The sequence below is a fragment of the Manis pentadactyla genome, chromosome 1, assembly GCF_030020395.1.
Source record: "Manis pentadactyla isolate mManPen7 chromosome 1, mManPen7.hap1, whole genome shotgun sequence".
Lineage (NCBI taxonomy): Eukaryota > Metazoa > Chordata > Mammalia > Pholidota > Manidae > Manis > Manis pentadactyla.
The window spans coordinates 197144712-197163379 of NC_080019.1; the positions used below are offsets into that span (position 1 = coordinate 197144712).

General features: G+C 65.1%; 1 protein-coding gene across 1 annotated transcript; it reads left to right on the forward strand.

Moving 5' to 3' along the window:
• The first annotated feature begins 76 nt into the window (after nucleotides 1–76).
• Nucleotides 77–18112, forward strand: COL6A1 (collagen type VI alpha 1 chain). Its single transcript, XM_057505471.1, has 34 exons — nucleotides 77–305; nucleotides 1017–1146; nucleotides 2441–2641; nucleotides 3412–3571; nucleotides 3679–3807; nucleotides 3887–3907; nucleotides 4041–4061; nucleotides 4242–4286; nucleotides 5022–5075; nucleotides 5522–5566; nucleotides 5660–5686; nucleotides 5841–5867; nucleotides 5958–6002; nucleotides 6276–6329; nucleotides 6457–6519; nucleotides 7259–7321; nucleotides 7459–7512; nucleotides 7608–7643; nucleotides 7929–7991; nucleotides 8814–8876; nucleotides 11802–11864; nucleotides 12480–12542; nucleotides 12798–12848; nucleotides 13000–13035; nucleotides 13410–13472; nucleotides 13672–13737; nucleotides 14221–14256; nucleotides 14510–14546; nucleotides 14857–15245; nucleotides 15459–15568; nucleotides 15669–15852; nucleotides 15941–16121; nucleotides 16656–16685; nucleotides 16801–18112. The coding sequence occupies exons 1-34, from the start codon at nucleotides 209–211 to the stop codon at nucleotides 17421–17423; spliced, it is 3330 nt and encodes a 1109-aa protein (XP_057361454.1). The 5' UTR covers nucleotides 77–208; the 3' UTR covers nucleotides 17424–18112.
• Nucleotides 18113–18668: the final 556 nt, after the last annotated feature.

The window sequence follows — 18668 nt, forward strand, 5'->3', positions numbered from 1 at the left end:
TCCCTCTCCAGCGCTGTGGAGGGAAGGCGGCCTGTGACTCACCCCAGCCCCTCCCCCTGCCCGTCCCCCTGCCCCTCCCTCCCGGCCTCCCTCCTGGGCTGGGACTCCAGCCGGCCGCGGAGCAGAGCCCACTTCTCTCCGGTTATCAGTTACGGCCGGCCCACCCTGACCCCTGCCCTCGGTGGATGGTGACAAGCAGGCCTGTGCCATGAAGCTGCCCCCGGCTGTGCTCCTCCTGCTACTGCAGGCCGGCTGGGCCACCTCGCAGGACGAAGCGGCCGTGGGGAGGGCCATCGCCTTCCAAGGTGGGTGCTGAGCCAGCCTCTGACTGTGCTGCCCTGCGGGCGGGGGCCTGAGGCCAGGCGCATCCGTGGGGACACCGCAGGGTCCCTGAGCCCTGCCCTTGACGGGAGAGCTGTAAACGGGGGCCTCGTGGGGGCTTGAAATTCCCGACAGCTGCCCCAGCTGGGCCCTGGATCTGGTCACCTCGAGCTTTTCCACTCTGGAGGGGACGCCAGGCCGGACGCGTGGGTGGCCCGGAGGCAGAGTGACTGTCCAGCCGCCGTCCTGCATGCAGTGCCACTCTCTGCCGGGCGGATCCTGTCTGACACTCCCTGCGGCAGCCGGTCACCAGCCTTAGGGGCTGTCCCACGCCTTATTCTGAGGGTCCTGCCCCCTGGCAGTTTTAAGCTCCACTTGGAAAAACAGTGGCCGTCTTAGCTGTCCAGGTCTGGGCAGAGGGCCTCTGCCTGCCCAAAGGGTGGGCTGCTCTGCCCCAGCCACATGAGGTTCCCGGCACCACGGGGGTGGGGGGGTCCCCGGCCACCCCAGCCTGTGGCCAGGTGCCTGCAGTGGGGGTGGCTGCCTGAGCTCCCCCCAACCCCCGACAGGTGGCTGGCGGTGGGGAGGAGCTGACCAGAGGCTCACCTGGGCAAGGTGGGTGGAGGTGGCCTCCGGGTGCATGCAGGGGGGTCAGGGCAGGAACCACAGGCCCCCTCCTCCCATCCCTGGCCCAGATTGCCCCGTGGACCTCTTCTTTGTGCTGGACACATCCGAGAGCGTGGCTTTGCGGCTGAAGCCCTACGGGGCCCTCGTGGACAAGGTCAAGGCCTTCACAAAGCGCTTCATCGACAACCTGAGAGAAAGGTAGGTGGGTGCACCTTCCCCTCCAGGCCCCTCGGTGGGGGGGACAGCTGGCTCAGGGTGGCCTGGCGTCACCCTGCCCCAGCCAGCAGACAGAGCTGGGCCTCAGCCCCCACCTGGACACTGGGTCCCCCGCATCATGGTGGTTCAGATGGGCTGGGTGTGGGTGGCCCCGGCCAGACTGGCCAGCAGGAGGGCTGAGGGGACAGCGCTGCAGAGCCAGGCTCCTGTCCCCCAAACGCAGGGCAGGAAACACCCTCCCAACCCCCGGCCAGTCAGTGGGGAGGCCATACGGGCCTGCAGCTCTGCCCAGGACCTGGAGGGGGTGCCTTCGCCAACTACCTAGACACTGGCCAAAACTGATGCCCGCGCAGCCAGCCTAGGCCCGCCTCCTGGACCTGACGTCCCAGGGTCCCCCATGTCCCCCACATCCTGTCCAAAGGGCAGGAGTGCTGCCGGCTCAGTTCTGGGCTTGGGGGGAACACTCATCGACCCGGGCACTCACCCCGCTGATGACAGCAGGGACCCAGGGCAGCAGCCACGACCACTGAGGTAGTTGGGGCATGGGAGAGCTCAGATGGAGCCAGGACCCTGCCCTCCCCTGCTCAGGGCCCCCAGTCCTGGGCTGTCCCTGCTGACCTAGCCCTGGGCCTCATGCCCACCTGACGCAGGACTTTGAGACCTGAACCCCGAGCTCTCCTGGAGCGCCCAGGTGTGGGGCATGCCTCGGGGAGCACTGGGGCATCCCTGTGGCTCAGTATCTGCCCCCAGGTGCCTTGGCCCTGTTACCCAGCTTCCCGTGCCTCAGTTTTCCACATGTGAAATGGGCAGGCTTTTCCTGCTATTGGTGCAGTTGGCACCTCTGCAGAGCCACTGTCACCCCCTCTACCGGATGGGCTGAAGGGGCCTGGCCACCCCCAGGGCCACGGCCACCCTGAGAGCCTCAGCCGAGGTGCACCTTGCAGAGGCGGCCTTCAGATCCACTGTGCCCCAGTCCCGTCATCCCCACTGCCCCGTGGCCCCCACCCCCTTGCCTGGAGCAGGGTCTCTGTGCACATCGCCCCGCATCCAAGGCCATGCTGGTCACTTTCTGGCTGGGGCCTGGCCCTCCTGGCCGCCCGGGTGTGTCCCCCAGACAGGGCCCACTCGCTGGCTCCTGCCTTGCGCGCACATGGAGTGGGTGCCCGTCGTGCTGCAGATGGACCGTCTTGGGAGCGGTGCCACCCGGGCTGCCCACAGGGGACATGCTGCTGGGCCTGGGTGCGTCCCACCGCTAACCCCATGGCATGGCTTGCAGGTACTACCGGTGCGACCGCAGCCTGGTGTGGAACGCGGGCGCGCTGCACTACAGCGATGAGGTCGAGATCATCCAGGGCCTCACCCGCATGCCCAGCGGCCGCGACGCGCTCAAGGCCCAGGTGGATGCAGTCAAGTACTTTGGCAAAGGGACCTACACAGACTGCGCCATCAAGAAGGGGCTGGAGGAGCTGCTGGTCGGGTGGGTGCCTGTGCGCCTCAGCCACGTGGGCCCTTGCCTCAGGGGCCACTTTCCCGACCATCTCCCGGGAGCCCCAAGCCCTCCTGCAAGCCACGTTCTGGAGCCCGAGGCCCCAGAGAAGTCCTAGGGACCTAGGGGCTGTGCCGTGGCCACCGAGAGTCATGCTCCATCCCACCCAGAGCTGCCCCCTATCTCCTCCATCACTGAGGGCAGAGGGGCAGAGGGGCAAAGATGCCCCCGGAGCCTGCCCTTCAGTCGAGCAGAGGTGGTGTCAGGAGTCTGAGATAGAGACAGAGAGGCACAGAGGTGGGGGACCCCGCTGCTCCCACACAGGAAGTCAGATCCTGGCTGCAGCGGTCCCCGGACAGCAGCCAGGGTCAGTCCCAAGGGAGGACTGTTTGGGGGTTGTTGCTCGGCCCGGCTCAGCCAGGTCCTGCCTGCAGCAGTGGGCAACTCTTCAGCCCTCCTTGCCAGCTGCCCGTGGCCAGGGCCCCGTGGGCGGAACACCTCAGCTGGGGTAAGGACCCAGGAATTTTCCAAAACAGTTTTTTAAAGGAATGTGATCCCACAAAACCTTATTTTCTGTTGTAATATCCTTTTTACAGTCCCACGTTACAGTCAGGATGAACACACAGAAACAGGGTCCCGGGTAATAGGAGGCCCCCCGCCGCAGGTCTCCTGGCCCCCAGGGTCTCAGCTTTGCGTTCAAAGGGGCTCCGTGCGGCCCGGGAGCCCCGTGCGCGGCTCTCACCACTGCCCCCACCCTGCAGGGGCTCCCATCTGAAGGAGAACAAGTACCTGATCGTGGTGACCGACGGGCACCCCCTGGAGGGCTACAAGGAGCCGTGTGGGGGCCTGGAGGACGCCGTGAACGAGGCCCGGCACCTGGGCATCAAGGTCTTCTCCGTGGCCATCACGCCCGACCACCTGGTAGGAGCCCCCTTCCTGGGCCTGCAGGGCGGGGTTCGGGCAGCAGACGGGGCGGGGTGCGTCCTGGCTGCCGCCCCGTATCCCCAGCCATGGCCATCCCCGCGCAGGAGCAACGCCTGAGCATCATCGCCACGGACCACACGTACCGGCGCAACTTCACGGCGGCCGACTGGGGGCAGAGCCACGACGCGGAGGAGGCCATCAGCCAGACCATCGACACCATCACCGAGATGATCGTGAGTGCGCCCCCACCCGCGCCCCGCGCCCCGCGGCCGTGGATGGACAGTAACGCGACTTCCCTCTTCCACTTTTCAGAAAAACAACGTGGAGCAGGTGGTAAGAGACCCCCCCCAACCTGCCCAGCACCCTGGGGCTCACCTGTCCCTGGGCCTGCAGAGCTGGGTGGGTTTAGAGGGCGCGGCCGCCAGGTCCTCGTTTTCTGACGTGTCCTCTGCCCCTTCCCTGGCAGTGCTGCTCCTACGAATGTCAGGTAAGAGCCCCCGCCCCCTCCCCCACCTCCTTCCCCTCCCCCACCTCCCTCCCTTCCCCTCCCCCACACCTCCTTCCCCTACCTCCCCTCCCCCACCTCCCTCCTTTTCCCTCCCCCACCTCCCTCCCCCCCTTGCCCCGCTGCCACGCTGTCTTCAGCTGACTATTGCCCGTCTTGCAGCCTGCCAGAGGACCTCCTGGACCGCGGGGCGACCCTGGGTATGAGGTGAGTGGGCTCCCAGCATCCTGATGAACAAACATGGGAGAAACGTCCCGGCAGCCTGGAGCCCTGGTGTTCGGGACGTGGAGGGACCTCAGGCAGCCTACCTGGGCACCCGCTGTGTACCCTCTGGGCGTGGGCACGGTGCAGGCACACCTTGGTGAGCGGGTGCCCAGCCACAGGAGAGCGCAGGCAGAGACCCCACAGTGATGCGTGGTTGGAGGGCTGGGCGGCGGTGAGGCCCGACCCCCTGGCCTCCTGCGTGGTGGGGAGGCGGCCCTCCTGAAAAGGGGCATTTCCTGGTGGCCTCTCTCTGGGACTCAGGCCAAGGCCAGGTGCGCCTCACAGGAGACTCCAAAGATTGTAGTAGTTGCCAATATTCACAACCCAGGAGGGTGCTCACGAAAGTGCCAGTTTCTGGTTCCTAAAATATGTCAGGTCCCGTGGCTGTGGAGCCACATGGTGCCAGCCACAGAAGCTGAGCAGTGGTCCCCTCCCCTGGGGGGCTCCTGTGCGCCACCCACCCCGCCTGTGTGAGCCCCATGGCCTGGGAGCCCTGTGCAGCAGCAGGATCAGGCAGGGCCAGAGGGGGGGATCCGGGGATAGCCGCGAGGGAGGGACACGTGGACCCCACCTCATCCCGGAGACAGGCGATGGGGAAGGGGTCTGGAAAGCCCGGGGAGACCGAGGGAACCTTCCTAGCCTCTGTGAGCCCCTGACGGTGGCCGCTCTGTGTTCCAGGGCGAACGAGGGAAGCCAGGTCTCCCGGGAGAGAAAGGAGAAGCCGGGGAGCCGGTGAGTCCCCAGTGCCTGACCTCAGGACAGAGGGCGCTCAAAGCCCAAGCCGGGGAGCCAGGCCACAGGGGCTTCTGGAAGGATGACTGGTGTCCGAGCACCGTGGTCACAGGGTCTGGCCCTCAGAAGACGTGACCCTGTGGGTGGCGAGGGCTGGAAGGGGCCAGGCATGCCCTGCCCGGTAGCCTCACCCCCAGGCCCTGTCCTCCTTGGGCAGGTGGGAGGTTGGCCAGTAGAGCCACGGGGCCTCTGCCAAGGCCCTTGGCCAGCTCCCCACGAACCAGCCCTTCATCTTGGGGGGCTTCAGATGAGCCCACAGGAGCAGGGGTGGGCCTCCACAGCAGGCGGGGGCCACCCAGCCCAGTCCCTGCCGCTGACCAGGCCTGAGAGGATGGGGCCTCCCTTGCCCCCGGAGCGTCTAACATGCCCCCTCCTCTGTGTTCCAGGGGAGGCCCGGGGACCTCGGACCCGTCGGCTACCAAGGGATGAAGGTGGGTCCCCCTCCTCAGAGTGGCTGGGCCCGGACACGGGGCATTGCCCCAGGACACCGGTGACCCCTCTTTCCTCCTCTGTCTGCTGTGTAGGGAGAAAAAGGGAGCCGCGGGGAGAAGGTGAGTAAGGCCTGCCTCATGACTCCTTCCCTGTGCAAGGACGGGGTGACACTGTGCGTCCCCAGCACGGCCTCTCGCTGTCCTCCCTGCCTGCCTGGGAGCCCGTCGCGCCATGGGAGGACCACATCCTCACCCTCCCTTCCTGTCTCCACAGGGTTCCAGGGGACCCAAGGGCTACAAGGTGAGTGTGGCAGGGTGAGCACTCTGCCCTGGGGGTAGGGGTCGTGCTCTCTGACCTCTGACTGACCCTTCTTTGGTCCGTGTTTCACAGGGCGAGAAGGGCAAGCGTGGCATTGATGGTGTGGATGGCATGAAGGTAACCCCAGCCCGGTGGAGGGCTGGTGCTGGGCACACGGTTCAGGGAAGGGGTGGTGGGCAAAGCCAGGTGCGCCAGAGGAGACGGGCAGGGGTTCTGTGCGAGGGCGCTCCCGGGCTGCTCGTGAAGCCAAGAGAGGCTCCCTGCTGAGCCCTAGGCCAGTGGGCCCCAAGCCACAGCCACGCTCAGTGCCATCAGGGTGAGGCTTCCCTGGGCGGGGCCACGGCTGGGCCGGAGCCATAGGCCTGACCGCCCCCGCCTTCCTTCCTCCAGGGGGAGTCGGGCTACCCCGGGCTGCCAGGCTGCAAGGGCTCCCCTGGACTTGACGTGAGTGACTCCTTCCCACTGCCGGTGTGGGGCTGTGAGTTCCCCCTTTTCTGTTTTGACACATCTGCGGGCCTCCCTGTGGCCGCCTGTTGGAGACCATGACCGACCCCTGCCGTCTTCTTTCCAGGGCACTCAAGGACCCCGTGGGCCCAAGGGTGACGTGGGCGCTCTTGGACTGAAAGGAGAAAAGGTTCCTGGGGAGACCCCTGGGGCGGGCGGGCCAAGGGCTGAGTCTGGAGTTCCCTCTGAGGGTGGCCCCCGGGCGGGAGCTGGGGTGGAGCCAGCCTAGAGAAACCCCCCCGGGCGGCACATCCGTCCAGGGCAGCCACCACGCATCGCCGAGCGCTCGCCTCCCAGTGTGGGGCACAGCCGTGGTCCCGCAGAGGAGCGGCCGGGAGGCTGTGGCCCGCCGCACCCTGTCCCCGCCAGAGTCCGTGTGCTCACATGGAAGCTGGCATGTAGGCATGGCCAGAGCTGCTGGGGCCGCGGCAAAGGGAACAGGGTGGCACCCTGTTGAGTCTTAACTTAAAGCCCAGTTTCCCGTTGCTGGTATTTTTCTGGGGTTTTCAGGAGATGCTGGGGAAGGGAGAGTGGCACGCATTCTGCCCCCAATATGCCTTAACGGTGCAAGTTTCCTGGATTGGGTCTTCAGAATCTAGCTTCCCGGTGCCATTTGTGGGGCAGCCCTGACCTGAGCCCACCAGCTCCCACCCTGCCCAGTAGCCCCACCTGCACTGTGTTTGATAGGCAGCAAGGGGAGGTCGTTCAGGGAGGGGTGGGACTGCACCGATGACAGCGATTTGGGGCTCACACAGTTGGTCAGGGAGAGTGGCCTGAGATCCAGGTGACAGGGGCAGGTGCAGGTCACTGGGGCCCCCCAGACAGAGCAGGCATGGCCTCCTGCAGGCTGACCCTTCTGACGTTTCCAGGGTGCACCCGGAGCTGATGGGGAGCCTGGGAGACAGGGCAGCACAGGGCCCCAGGGAGAGGAGGTGAGCGGGCAGCCCCAGGGTGCAGCCGGGGTGGGGGCCAGGCCCCAGGAGGGGCCACCTGGAGCAGCTGGAGCTGCATCCCCGGGCCTGGGCGCGGGGGTGGTCAGAGGTGGATGGCTCTACTCTGGTGCCCCCAGGGCGAGCCCGGAGAGCCCGGAGCCCCCGGAGAGAAAGGAGAAGCTGGCGATGAGGTGAGCTCGCCTCGCACGTTCGGCCACCCGCTCCCAGTTCCTGAGACTAAGCAGTTTTGTCCCAACTCATGCTTGTATTCGTTCCTCTGAAACAGGGAAACGCAGGACCAGATGGTCCCCCTGGAGACAGGGTGAGTTGAGAGGTGGAGGCGCTCTGGGTTCTGGGCCTCACTTGGTGGCTGGCATGGCCGGCATGACTGGTGCTGGTGTGACCAACTCCAATCATCTCTGCTGACACTTCCCAGAGCTTCCATCTGAGCTGGTGGGACTCACGTCTTGGGAAGCATGGGGCATGAGGTGGAGGGATGCACCATCCTGGGGTGTCCTGGGGGGAGAGGTTGGTCCTGCGTCTGGGTCTCAATCACTGCCCCCCAAAGTGTCTACAGCCTCACCTCCCTCCGTTTCTCCCCATGCAGGGCGGCCCTGGGGAAAGAGGGCCACAGGGGACCCCAGGTGTGCGGGGCCCAAGGGGAGACCAGGTAAGTGAGACCCCATCTGTCAAACTGGGACCCCACCCCCCAGGCAGGGGTCAGGCCGTCAGCACCACCCTGCGGCCCCCACGCTGCGGCCCTGCCCTTGCCTTCTGTGGCCCGGAACAGAGGCAGCCCCCAGCCCAGCCTGGAGCTGTGCCCCACCTCACCCGGGGGGCCCAAGGGGGCAGACGGGGGCATGGGCCCCACCCCACTGCTCCAGAGTCAGGGCAGAGATGCTGCTCCCGCCTCTGTGGGCCCAGCCTCTGCCCGCACAGACTGGGCGATGCCATGTGGCATCCGAGGAGAGGCCACAGGGCTGCGCGGCCCGCTCTGACCTGGGGCAGAAGTGCCCCTCTGCGTGCGTGCCCCGGCCTCCCCACGGGGCACTGAGCCTGTGGCTGGGCCTTTCCCACCCCTGGGGTTTCTCCGGCCCTCAGGCCCCTGTGTGGGGTTGGGGGAGAGGTCCAAGCAGGGGTAACATGGCTTCCATGCCCTTCCAAGCCCCACCGAGGTCCAGACACGGGCCCAGGGAAGGGAGAGGCCACGTGGGCCCAGCCCCTGAGCCCTGAGCGGCTGTGGCAGAAGCTGTGCCTCTGGATCCCGAGTGGGGCTGGGGCCTCGGCGGCCGCCACCTAAACCACACGTCTTGGGGGCCACACATGGCGAAATGTGGGCCAGCGTGGGAAGGAAGGCGAGGCCCAGGCCACAGCGGGAGCTGCCCCGCCAGGCTCTGGACCCCTGCTGGCCCCCGGACCTTGGCCTCATCCCACGCCACCCTGGCAGCCGCCCTCCCCAGGCCTCCACACTCACTGGCTTGTTCCTCCCCAGGGCGAAGCTGGACCCCAAGGTGACCAGGGACGAGAGGGCCCCGTTGGCACCCCCGGAGATCCGGTAGGGAGCCTGGCTGCCGGGGTGGGGGGCCCCACTCCCCTTCCGACTTGGGGGGACTTGCTGACTTGATTAGCACTGGGGATTGGAGGTCCAGCCGCAGGGCTGTGAGGAAGCCAGGGGGCCCCTGGGGACACCCCAGCTTGGTGGGGTGGGGCCACATTGCACTGGAGACGGGGCATGTGAGCCCTCACGGGACACGGTGAAAACAGGCTCACTCAGCTTTTGGGACCCAGGTATGAGATCCTGGTGGGAGGTGGCTTTGGGAGTGTCAGTGCACAGAAGTTTCCAGAATTCCTGAATGTGACACCTTCCCAAGGCTGTGCCAGGAGAGGCACAGAGCGGGGGCCAGGGGAGGAGCCAGGGGTCGAGTTGGGGAGGGGGTGCAGCCTTGGGACAGGTCGTCTGCAGCAGACCCACGCCCAAGGGTGAAGTGTGAGCCTGGCAGGTGGGGCCCTGAGGCTGGCACAGCGACAGTTGGGGCCACACTGGGGCTCCGGGGCTCCTGGAGCTTGGCCGGCTGCGTCTCAGCAGAGCTGTGCACACCACACCTGGCCTGGGCCTACCTGGGGCTGCCGGTCCCATGGGAGAGATGGAAGACACGGGAGTCAGCTTGTGGGCATAAGCCAAGCAGTCCCATGTTGAGGAGGTCCTGGGGCATGCCTCCAGGGGGGTGGGCTGGACTGCCGTCCCCTGAAAATGGGTAGGGGCAGGGCCAGTTCCGCCCCAGCATTTGGCCTTAGATGGAGCCTCACCCTGGCACGCGGGTGGGAGATGGTGCCCCTGGCCCCCTGCTGGGGTGCACGGGAGCCGGAGCCTCTGCAGAGAGGGGCTTACCAGCTCTGCCAGCCCTGAGGCGGAGAGGGCTGCCCAGGCCTGCCCAGGGCACAGCCTTTCCCCCATTCAGGAGGCCTCTTGATAGGCCAGGTGGGCATCCAGGGGACCCTCCACAAGCCTGCCTCCTCTCCCTCCCTGCACCCCCTTCTCTGGCACCCCGCCTCCCGGGCCCAGACCTCCTTAGCCCAGCCTGGACTCCAGCCTGTGTGCCGCTGGCCCTGTGATGGGCACTCCATGTCCCTCCTGCTGAGGATCAGCTGTGACATGCAGGGTGGGCAGGACGGCGAGGAGAGCCCCCCAGGTCGTGCAGGGTCCCTTGGGGTGGGCCAGCCCCCCAGGCCGTGCAGGCGGCCGGGCCTTGGCTCATGGCTTTGGGGTTTTTTGGTGGCTTCTCTTGGGGAGAAAAATTTGGAATTGGAGTGTTAAGAAAACGGAATTTAAAAAATCAGAAAGAGGAAGCGGCCACCGCAGGGCAGGGCTTGCCTGATGGGGCACTAGTGGCCTGTGAGGGGCGATGCATGGACCCAGCCACGAGACACGCCCGGCAGGAAGCCTCTCACATCCAAGCCTGAGCTGGACCTGCTGGAGGGTCCCTGGGCCCTGGGGGCCGCCTGTGTGTAGAGAGGCACGTGGGGACAGAGGGCGGCCGGGACGGGTGGCTCCTGATTCAGGTTCTCCTGCTTGGCCCAAAGGAGGGTGAAGGCTCTCAGAGGCAAGGCCTGGAGCCGTCTGCCTGTGGACAGAAGATGCCCCCAAACAGAGCTTCCCGCCTGCTCTGCTTCCCGAGGGAGGGTAGGTGAAGGTCAGCACAGCAGCAGAGTGGCTTATGATGCAAGGCAGGCCTCCCTCGGCCTCCCCTCCCCAGAGACCAGTATTTAGTTATTTCTAGAATTTCGTTTCTTCTGGACTCCCTCTGGAAAAAGCATGGCGCATGGAGCGCCAGGACCCTGCCCAAGCCGCCGACCACCCGCAGCTCTGAGCGCGCCCCACTACCGGCTCTCTCCCCCGCAGCCCGGTGCCGATGGCTTGCTCTGTGTCTCTGGTTTCCAGAGTGATTGACAGTCCTTATGGAAAAGGAAACTGCCGGAGCGTGCCAGGGGGAGGGACCCCACACCAGGCTATAGGGACCCCTGGTGTGCAAGAGCGTCTCCTGCCTGGAGGAGGAGGCCCTCTGTCCCTCCAGCCTGTGGCCCTGGGGTGGCACCCTCCCAACTGGCGGCCCCGGTCTCAGTGCGCTTGTGCACCTGGCCTCCCCAGGGGATTGGGGTCACGGCAGTGGGACCGTGCCCGTCCACCCCGGGTGTTCGCCCTCCCAGCTCTCGCCTCACCCTGACCCACAGGCTGTCAGCGCCAGCACCAGGGTGTCTGTGCAGAAGTTCTAGGAAATGTGTTTTTCCAAATCCCAAGAAAAAGCAGTTGAGCAATCCAGAAAATGGAGAAAAGGGTCCCAGCTCTCCTCCTGATGTGCACCCAGCCCTCGCCAGACCTCCCAGAGCCCTTGTCCCACCCCGCAGTGGGCACCACCCTCCCCTGTGCCCACCAGGAGCAGTGGGGCCCTGGGCTGGGTCCCAGGAGATGCCTGCCCAGCAAGCCACCAGCTGAGGATGCCCTGCCCACTTTCTCCTGCCCCCCTTTTCATGTCTCTGTGCGCCCTGTGGCCCAGAGTCGAGTGGGGGCTGCTGGTCCCTGTGGCTGGTGTGCGAAGCCCCGGATCGCATGTGGGATATCCCCAGCACTGGGACCACTGGTCGTGCCTGGGACATCAAACTAACGGCATCTGACTGACCACTCGTCAGCGGAACAGGCCAATGACCAGGAGCTGCACACTTTTGCAGGAGGGCACCGTCAGGAAAAGCCCCATGAAAGGCCTCTGGGTTCAGGGTTGTGGCTGGCGGGGTGCACTGTGGGCCAGCCAACCTCCTGAGTGATGCACACCTGCCCTCCTTGGGTGGGGATGCCCGTGAGGTGCCCAGGGGACCAAGGCTCAGACCCAGAAAGGAAGCCAGTCGCTACCAGGGAGAGGTGTGGATGGACAGGCCATCGGGGCTGGTGTGGGGCAGAGAGGGTCCAACGAGCGTGTCCTCTTTGCAGGGCGAGCCTGGCCCCATTGGACCTAAAGGGTACCGAGGCGATGAGGGCCCCCCAGGGCTCGAGGTGAGTGCCCCTCCCTGCCCCAGGGGACAGCTGTGGCCCAGACCCCACCCCTCTGCCTAGTGCTTCCACTGGGGAGTGCCCACCGCATTTACATGCGCAAGTCTCTGTTCCATTTTATGATGTATGCAACCTGTGGGACATTTAGAAAATGTAGGAAATTTTTTAAGAAATGAAATCTAAAACACTGCTGCTCAGACACACAAGAGGAGTTTGGGCAGATTATTTTCCCAGTTTCCTTCTAATTTGCATATTAAGCTCACACACTGAGCCTCACGAGGTCTCAACAAAAACTTCTTCATAATGAGAACTTCCCTGAAACCTAACAATTTTTCAGACACTGTTGACATGTGCTTTCCACAGCAGGCGTGTGGATGTCAGGGAGCCTCTGTGAGCCCCTCTCCGGGACCCGTCCCGTTTCATCACACGGTCCTGTTTCACTCCATCTGCCCAGAGCTATGCTTTAAAAAGCCCTGCTTTTAGTCTTTGCTTGTGATGGATAAAACGTTATTTTATTTGACTTACCCTCTGTTTTCCCCGAAGAGTGGCCACGGCTCTGAGCCTGTGCCGCTGTGCCAGGTGCACTGAGTTTCCCAAACCCATTGCTGCCTTCCTTAGGGTCCCAGAGGAGCCCCAGGGCCCGCAGGACCCCCCGGAGACCCCGGGCTGATGGGCGAGAGGGTGAGTGGTGGCCCCGGGGCTCAGGCCCAAGTCTCCCCCTGGGGTCCCATCAGGGTCCTGGTCGCAGTGGTCGGCGGGGAGCACCCTTGTGGGTGACTGTCCCCTCAGTGTCCGAGGCCTGGGGACAGGTGGGCCGAGAACATGCAGGGCGATCCTGGGCAGGGGGTGCCTCCCAGGCTGACAGGCAGTCTGTGCCCACACTGCCCAGAGGCTGGCCTAGGGGACGGCCAGTGACAGGACCTGGCCTCCATCCAGGGTGAAGACGGCCCCCCCGGAAATGGCACCGAGGGCTTCCCCGGCTTCCCCGTGAGTAACGCAAACTCCCAGCGCCCCACCCTGTTGGCCGTCGGGCATGCTGGGCGGCCGGGCTGAACCAGGGCCATGACCGGCCCAGTGCTGGGGCTGCCATGGGGTCCCCACCCGAGTCAGCCTGGTGTGACTGTGCTGTCTCCCCCAGGGCTATCCCGGCAGCAGGGGCCTTCCCGGCATAAATGTGAGTACACGCTCCCGTCGGGGTCCTGGTGCACACACACACACCCGTGCACACCTTCATACAAAGGACATGGTCCCCGGGTGAGGCACCAGTGTCTTTATCTTTTCCTTTAAAACTAATGTTTCTTAAAAAGAAAATGTTCCACGTATAAATTGCACCTTAGTAAACTGATTTAAAGTAGAAAACCCAGCGAAGAACAGCCGTCCCTGGGCCCACAGCCTCGCCGGCTCCTACAGCACGGGGGCTGGGCCGGAACACCTGAGTGGGGGTGAGGGCTCCGGCGCCCCTGTGGAGGCCAGCTTCCCTGGACCCGGGGCACGTGCCTGCTCCGTGGGACCCTCGGCCCACTCACCACCTGCTCCCATCACCTGCAGGGCACTAAAGGCTACCCTGGCCTCAAAGGGGACGAGGGAGAAGCCGGGGACCCCGGAGAGGACGTGAGTGCAGGCCCACGCGGGGCTGTGGTGGCACCCTGAGGCAGCCTCACCGGGGGCTGGGACGGAGGGCCGTGGAAGGGCACAGCCAGGCTGCTGGGGCCCTGCGGGTGGGTGGGGGTCGAGGAGAGGTGCGCGCCCCCCAGCAGGCGGCCTGGCCAACGGCCGCTGTGTCTGGTAACGCCACGCCGTTTCCTTCCAGAACAACGACATCGCGCCCCGAGGCGCCAAAGGAGCAAAGGGGTACCGGGGCCCTGAGGGCCCTCAGGTGAGTTGGCACCAGACCTGGGCGGGGCGCACCCAGGACTGAGGCTGGGAGACGGGCGGGCGAGGAGCAGGGGGAGGCGGGCAGGAATTTGGGGAGCGGGTCTCTGGGGAAGGCCCGGGAGGTTGGGCTTTGGTGGGATGGGAGGGACCCTGCCATCCTGAGGGGCATGGGGGGGTCAGGCAGGGGGCAGAGCGGGCATGGAGCTGTTTAGGGCAGGTGCCTGGGCCCCAGACCAGAGCCTCAGCCGGGAGCCGCAGAAGGGCCCTGGGCGGCCGGCCACCGCTGCCAGGGAAGGGAGCAGGCAGGGCTGGGGGTCACTGCGGGCAGATGCCAGGCACAGGCTGCTCCCGGCCCATTACATGCAGGGGCCAGGCCGCTGGTGCTAAGGGCTCCCTGGGGGTGGCCTTGCCAAGGACTCTGAGTTCACAAAGCAGCCGGGCTGCCGGTGACCCTAAAGCCTGTCTCTGGCCCTTTCTCTGACAGGGACCCCCAGGACACACAGGACCACCAGGGCCGGATGTAAGTGGGCACCTGTCGTGTCACTGGGGAGCCCATCAATCTGGCCAAGGACTCTGTGGGGTGGGAGCCGTGATGGCAGTGGCACGTCATGGCTGCAGTGGGAGGCATGTGGTGGCCATGGGAGGGCTAACGGGCAGAACGGGGCAGTCTGAGAAGTGAGACCCCCAAGCTCCCTGCCCAAACCTGGCCCCACTGTGGTCTCAGCCCCACCAGGGGGCCAGCCAGCGCCTCACGCCTCTGTCCCCGCCCCCAGGAATGTGAGATCTTGGACATCATCATGAAAATGTGCTGTGAGTACCTCCTGCCTTTGAACAACTGTTCTAATTAGAAAGGAGGCCATCCTGCTGGCCCCAGGGCCCCTCTCCTAAACTGGGGAGGCAGGCAGGAGGGCGGGTGTGTGCCCCACCCGCAAGGAGGTCCCTGCGGCCAGGGGCCGCTGGCCAGGCCTCTCTCAGCCCCTCGCCCCTTGAGGGCCTGGGCACCAGGCAGACCAGCCAACCGTGGTCAGGTGGGAGGTGGGGGTGAGAGAGGGCTGAGGACCCTCTGGCCAGAGGGGATGTGGGGCCATGGCCAACACGGATCCCTCTCTTCTCTCCCCAGCGTGCTGCGGTGAGCATCCTCCTTGGCTTGGAGCGTTCTTGGCGTGCTCAGCTTTGGCTGGATCACCCCAGGGGTGGGGGGCTCCACGCCCCCAGCCGCCGGCCCTGCCCCCCACCTGTGTTGTCCTCCCTGTCCTCTGCCTGTGGCTGACGACCAGTGGCAGGCCAGGACCTGGGGTCCAGGCTCGGGTGGGGCTGCTCTGCTCTGAGTGGGGGGTCCTGGGGATCCCGAGGCCTGACCCCCTATCCCCTGCAGAGTGCAAGTGCGGCCCCATCGACATCCTCTTCGTGCTGGACAGCTCCGAGAGCATTGGCCTGCAGAACTTTGAGATCGCCAAGGACTTCATCATCAAGGTCATTGACCGGCTGAGCAGGGATGAGCTGGTGAAGGTGAGGCCGCTGCCCTGGCCCCCTCGCTCTGGGTCTGTCTGGACACCAGGCAGGAAAGGGGTGGAGCCCTGAGGAGCCTTTGGAGATGGGCACTTTGCTTCTCAAAAGCTGCAGCCCCCACCCACCGGGGGGCTGGGTCAGCCTGGACAGGTGGCAGGCCTAGGGGTGGCCGGGACCCCAGGGCACTCCTGACTCAGTGTCTGGACCACTCAGTTTGAGCCCGGGCAGTCCCACGCGGGCGTGGTGCAGTACAGCCACAACCAGATGCAGGAGCACGTGGACCTGAGAGACCCCAACATCGGGAATGCTCAGGAGCTCAAAGAGTGAGTGTCACGCCTGCACCCAGGTCATCTGTGCAAGCCGTGCACCCCTGCAGCGGGCCTGGCCAGCCCTGCCCCATGCTGATGCACCCTGACCCCACAGAGCCATCAAGAAGCTGCAGTGGATGGCAGGGGGCACGTTCACGGGCGAGGCCCTGCAGTACACCCGGAGCCAGCTGCTGCCCGCCACCCAGAACAACCGGATCGCCCTGGTCATCACGGATGGACGCTCGGACACCCAGAGGGACACCACGCCGCTCAGCGTGCTGTGTGGCCCCGACATCCAGGTGGGGCCCCCACTAGGTGCCTGCTGCCGGCCTCAAAGGCCAGGCCTTTCTGTCCTGGCAGCCACGCCGACCCTGCCCTTTCCCGCAGGTGGTGTCCGTGGGCATCAAGGATGTGTTTGGCCTGGTCCCAAGCTCTGATCAGCTCAACGTCATCTCCTGCCAAGGCCTGGTGTCCCCGAGCCGGCCAGGTATCTCGCTCCTCAAGGAGAACTACGCAGAACTGCTGGAAGACGCCTTCCTGAAGAACATCACCTCCCAGATCTGCATAGGTGGGTGCAGCTGCCCACCTGGCTGCTGGGATACGGTCTATTGCCTGTGTCTTGGCACCTAGGGGCCCCATGCTCTGGTGCTCTCAGTGGCTGTACCCACCGGTGGGCATGCTGCTTGACCTTGGAGCCCAAGAGCACTTGGGGTGCCCGTGGCAGCATGGGCCCACACAGCTCAGCCCGTGCTCAGAGTGGAGCCTGCAGGGAGGCAGCGGGTCAGGCGCAGGCCCTCCCCAGCGGCAGCGCCTGGCCGGATTACCTGGGGTGGGGTGGCACGGGATGTCTGAACTGCAGACCAGCCCTTCTCCTCTCGAACCTCGCTCTCCCTACTCCCTCCCTGTGCTGGTGTGAGGAATGGGACTCCGGGGCTGTCTCACTACCTCAGAGGCCCACTCTTGAATGGGAACCCCTTCCTGGTGGGGTGGGTGGCCGAGTTGGGGGTTGGCCGGGCGTCCCCACAGTGGCCAGGTGCTGTCTGCTGGGGCCCCTATGGTGGCTCGCTCCGTGTAGCATCAGCGTTGTGCTTCTCTCTTGCAGACAAAAAGTGTCCAGATTACACCTGCCCGAGTGAGTATGAGGCGAGGCACTGGTGGGGCGGGCGAGTGGGGCCTGGAGGGTCAGAGCCCGGGCTGGGGGCTCGCAGCAATCCCTGGCTGTGCGCTGATGCCCCACCCATCCACAGTCACCTTCTCCTCCCCGGCTGACATCACCATCCTGCTGGATGGCTCGGCCAGCGTGGGAAGCCACAATTTCGACACCACAAAGCGCTTTGCCAAGCGGCTGGCCGAGCGCTTCCTGACAGCAGGCAGGACAGACCCGGCCCATGATGTGCGTGTGGCGGTGGTGCAGTATAGTGGCACGGGGCAGCAGCAGCCGGGCCGTGCGTCCCTGCAGTTCCTGCAGAACCACACTGTGCTCGCCAGCACCGTGGACGCCATGGCCTTCCTCAACCATGCCACCGACGTCAACGACGCCCTCAGCTATGTGACCCGCTTCTACCGTGAGGCATCATCTGGCGCGGCCAAGAAGAAGCTGTTGCTCTTCTCGGATGGCAACTCGCAGGGGGCCACAGCGGCGGCCGTGGAGAAGGCGGTGCAGGAGGCCCAGCGGGCCGGCATCGAGATCTTCGTGGTGGTGGTGGGCCGCCAGGTGAACGAGCCCCACATCCGCGTCCTGGTCACGGGCAAGGCGGCCGAGTACGACGTGGCCTTTGGCGAGCGCCATCTGTTCCGGGTGCCTGACTACCAGGCCCTGCTGCGGGGCGTCTTCCACCAGACCGTGTCCAGGAAGGTGGCACTGGGCTAGCCCACCAGGTCCCCATCACTGACACAGCAGAAACGTGATGTGAATTTCCCTGACCAACCCGTCAGCTAGACATTCTTAAAGGAAAGCCGCTGTGCGCCCGATGCCTGGCGCGCCTCCCGCAGGCCGCCCCGTGCCAGTGTCCCACCAGAGTCTCCTGCGCGTCCCACCCCTGCTTTCCTCAGCGCTTGATTCTCCTCGCAGATCCCACAGGACCCTCAGCACCTCCTCAGACGCAGCCTCCCGGCTCCTCCATGGGAGATGGTGGCCGCGTGTCATTTCTGGGAAGCCACGGTTGAGAGGATCTCCGAGTCCGAGGAGCCGGCGCCTGCTTTCAAGGTTCTGGTGCTCGGCCCGACTCCATCCCCACGGCCTCGGCACAGAGCTCGGCCTCCCCGGAGACCGGCGGTGACTCCTCGCCCGGCGCCCTCGCGATCCCGGAACCACGGTGCTATCATGCTGACCCCGAGCCCTCCCGTCCTCAGGCCTGGGCGCCCGGGCCATCCGGTGGCATAAAGTGACATGTTTTATTGAACACAAGCCAAAGGTCTTTTTCCTCAAAGGAGTGACTGGTACTACATTTTACTGAAAATCCTCTTTATTGATTAGTTTTCTTTTTACTCCTTCCTGGATTTTTTTCTCAACCATGTCCAGGTCAGTGACTTTTCCAAATAAATATTTTCACTCTTCTCTCCATGGCCATGTTTCCAGTGAATTAAAATCCCCACGGTGCTCGCATTGTGCCCACCCCACTGAGAACCCTGACATGGTGGGTGCATCAGGTCGGGATGCCCACCTCCCACCCAGCACCCGCCAAGAGGCACCTGCTGTGGCCAAATGCCACCCACAGACACCCCTCTGTGGGCTGGGAGGGCCTGGGGAGTCAGAGGCACGCTAGGTCTCGTCCAGACCAGCTGGCCAGATCAAACTAGATGAAACCATAAAGGATGGATTCTGGCACCAAAAACACCTCAGGAGCCCCGGACAGGGAGTCGGGTCCAGGAGGTGCCACTGGGAAGACACTCCGGGAGGTCGGGAGTCAGTCCAGAGGGAGGTGGGAGGTGAGCCCTCCTGGGGAAGGCGGGAAGGCCGGCTCTGGTTTGTGGGGGTCACAGTCATTGGCCCCAAGGGCTCACGTCCCCTGCAGGCCAGTTGGTGGGGGTCTGGGGTTGGATAAAGGGGGGCAGGCGGCAATGCAGGCAGGAGAAGCAGGCAGCAGAGCCTCCACACAGTCCTAGCAAGGAGGGA

Bases quoted from the DNA above. Each gene is read 5' to 3' on its own strand.
- COL6A1 (XM_057505471.1), top strand. From the start codon at position 209: ATGAAGCTGCCCCCGGCTGTGCTCCTCCTGCTACTGCAGGCCGGCTGG. The intron at 7,992-8,813 runs GTAAGTGAGACC...GTTCCTCCCCAG, and splicing joins GGGGCCCAAGGGGAGACCAG to GGCGAAGCTGGACCCCAAGG. The intron at 12,849-12,999 runs GTGAGTAACGCA...TGTCTCCCCCAG, and splicing joins AGGGCTTCCCCGGCTTCCCC to GGCTATCCCGGCAGCAGGGG.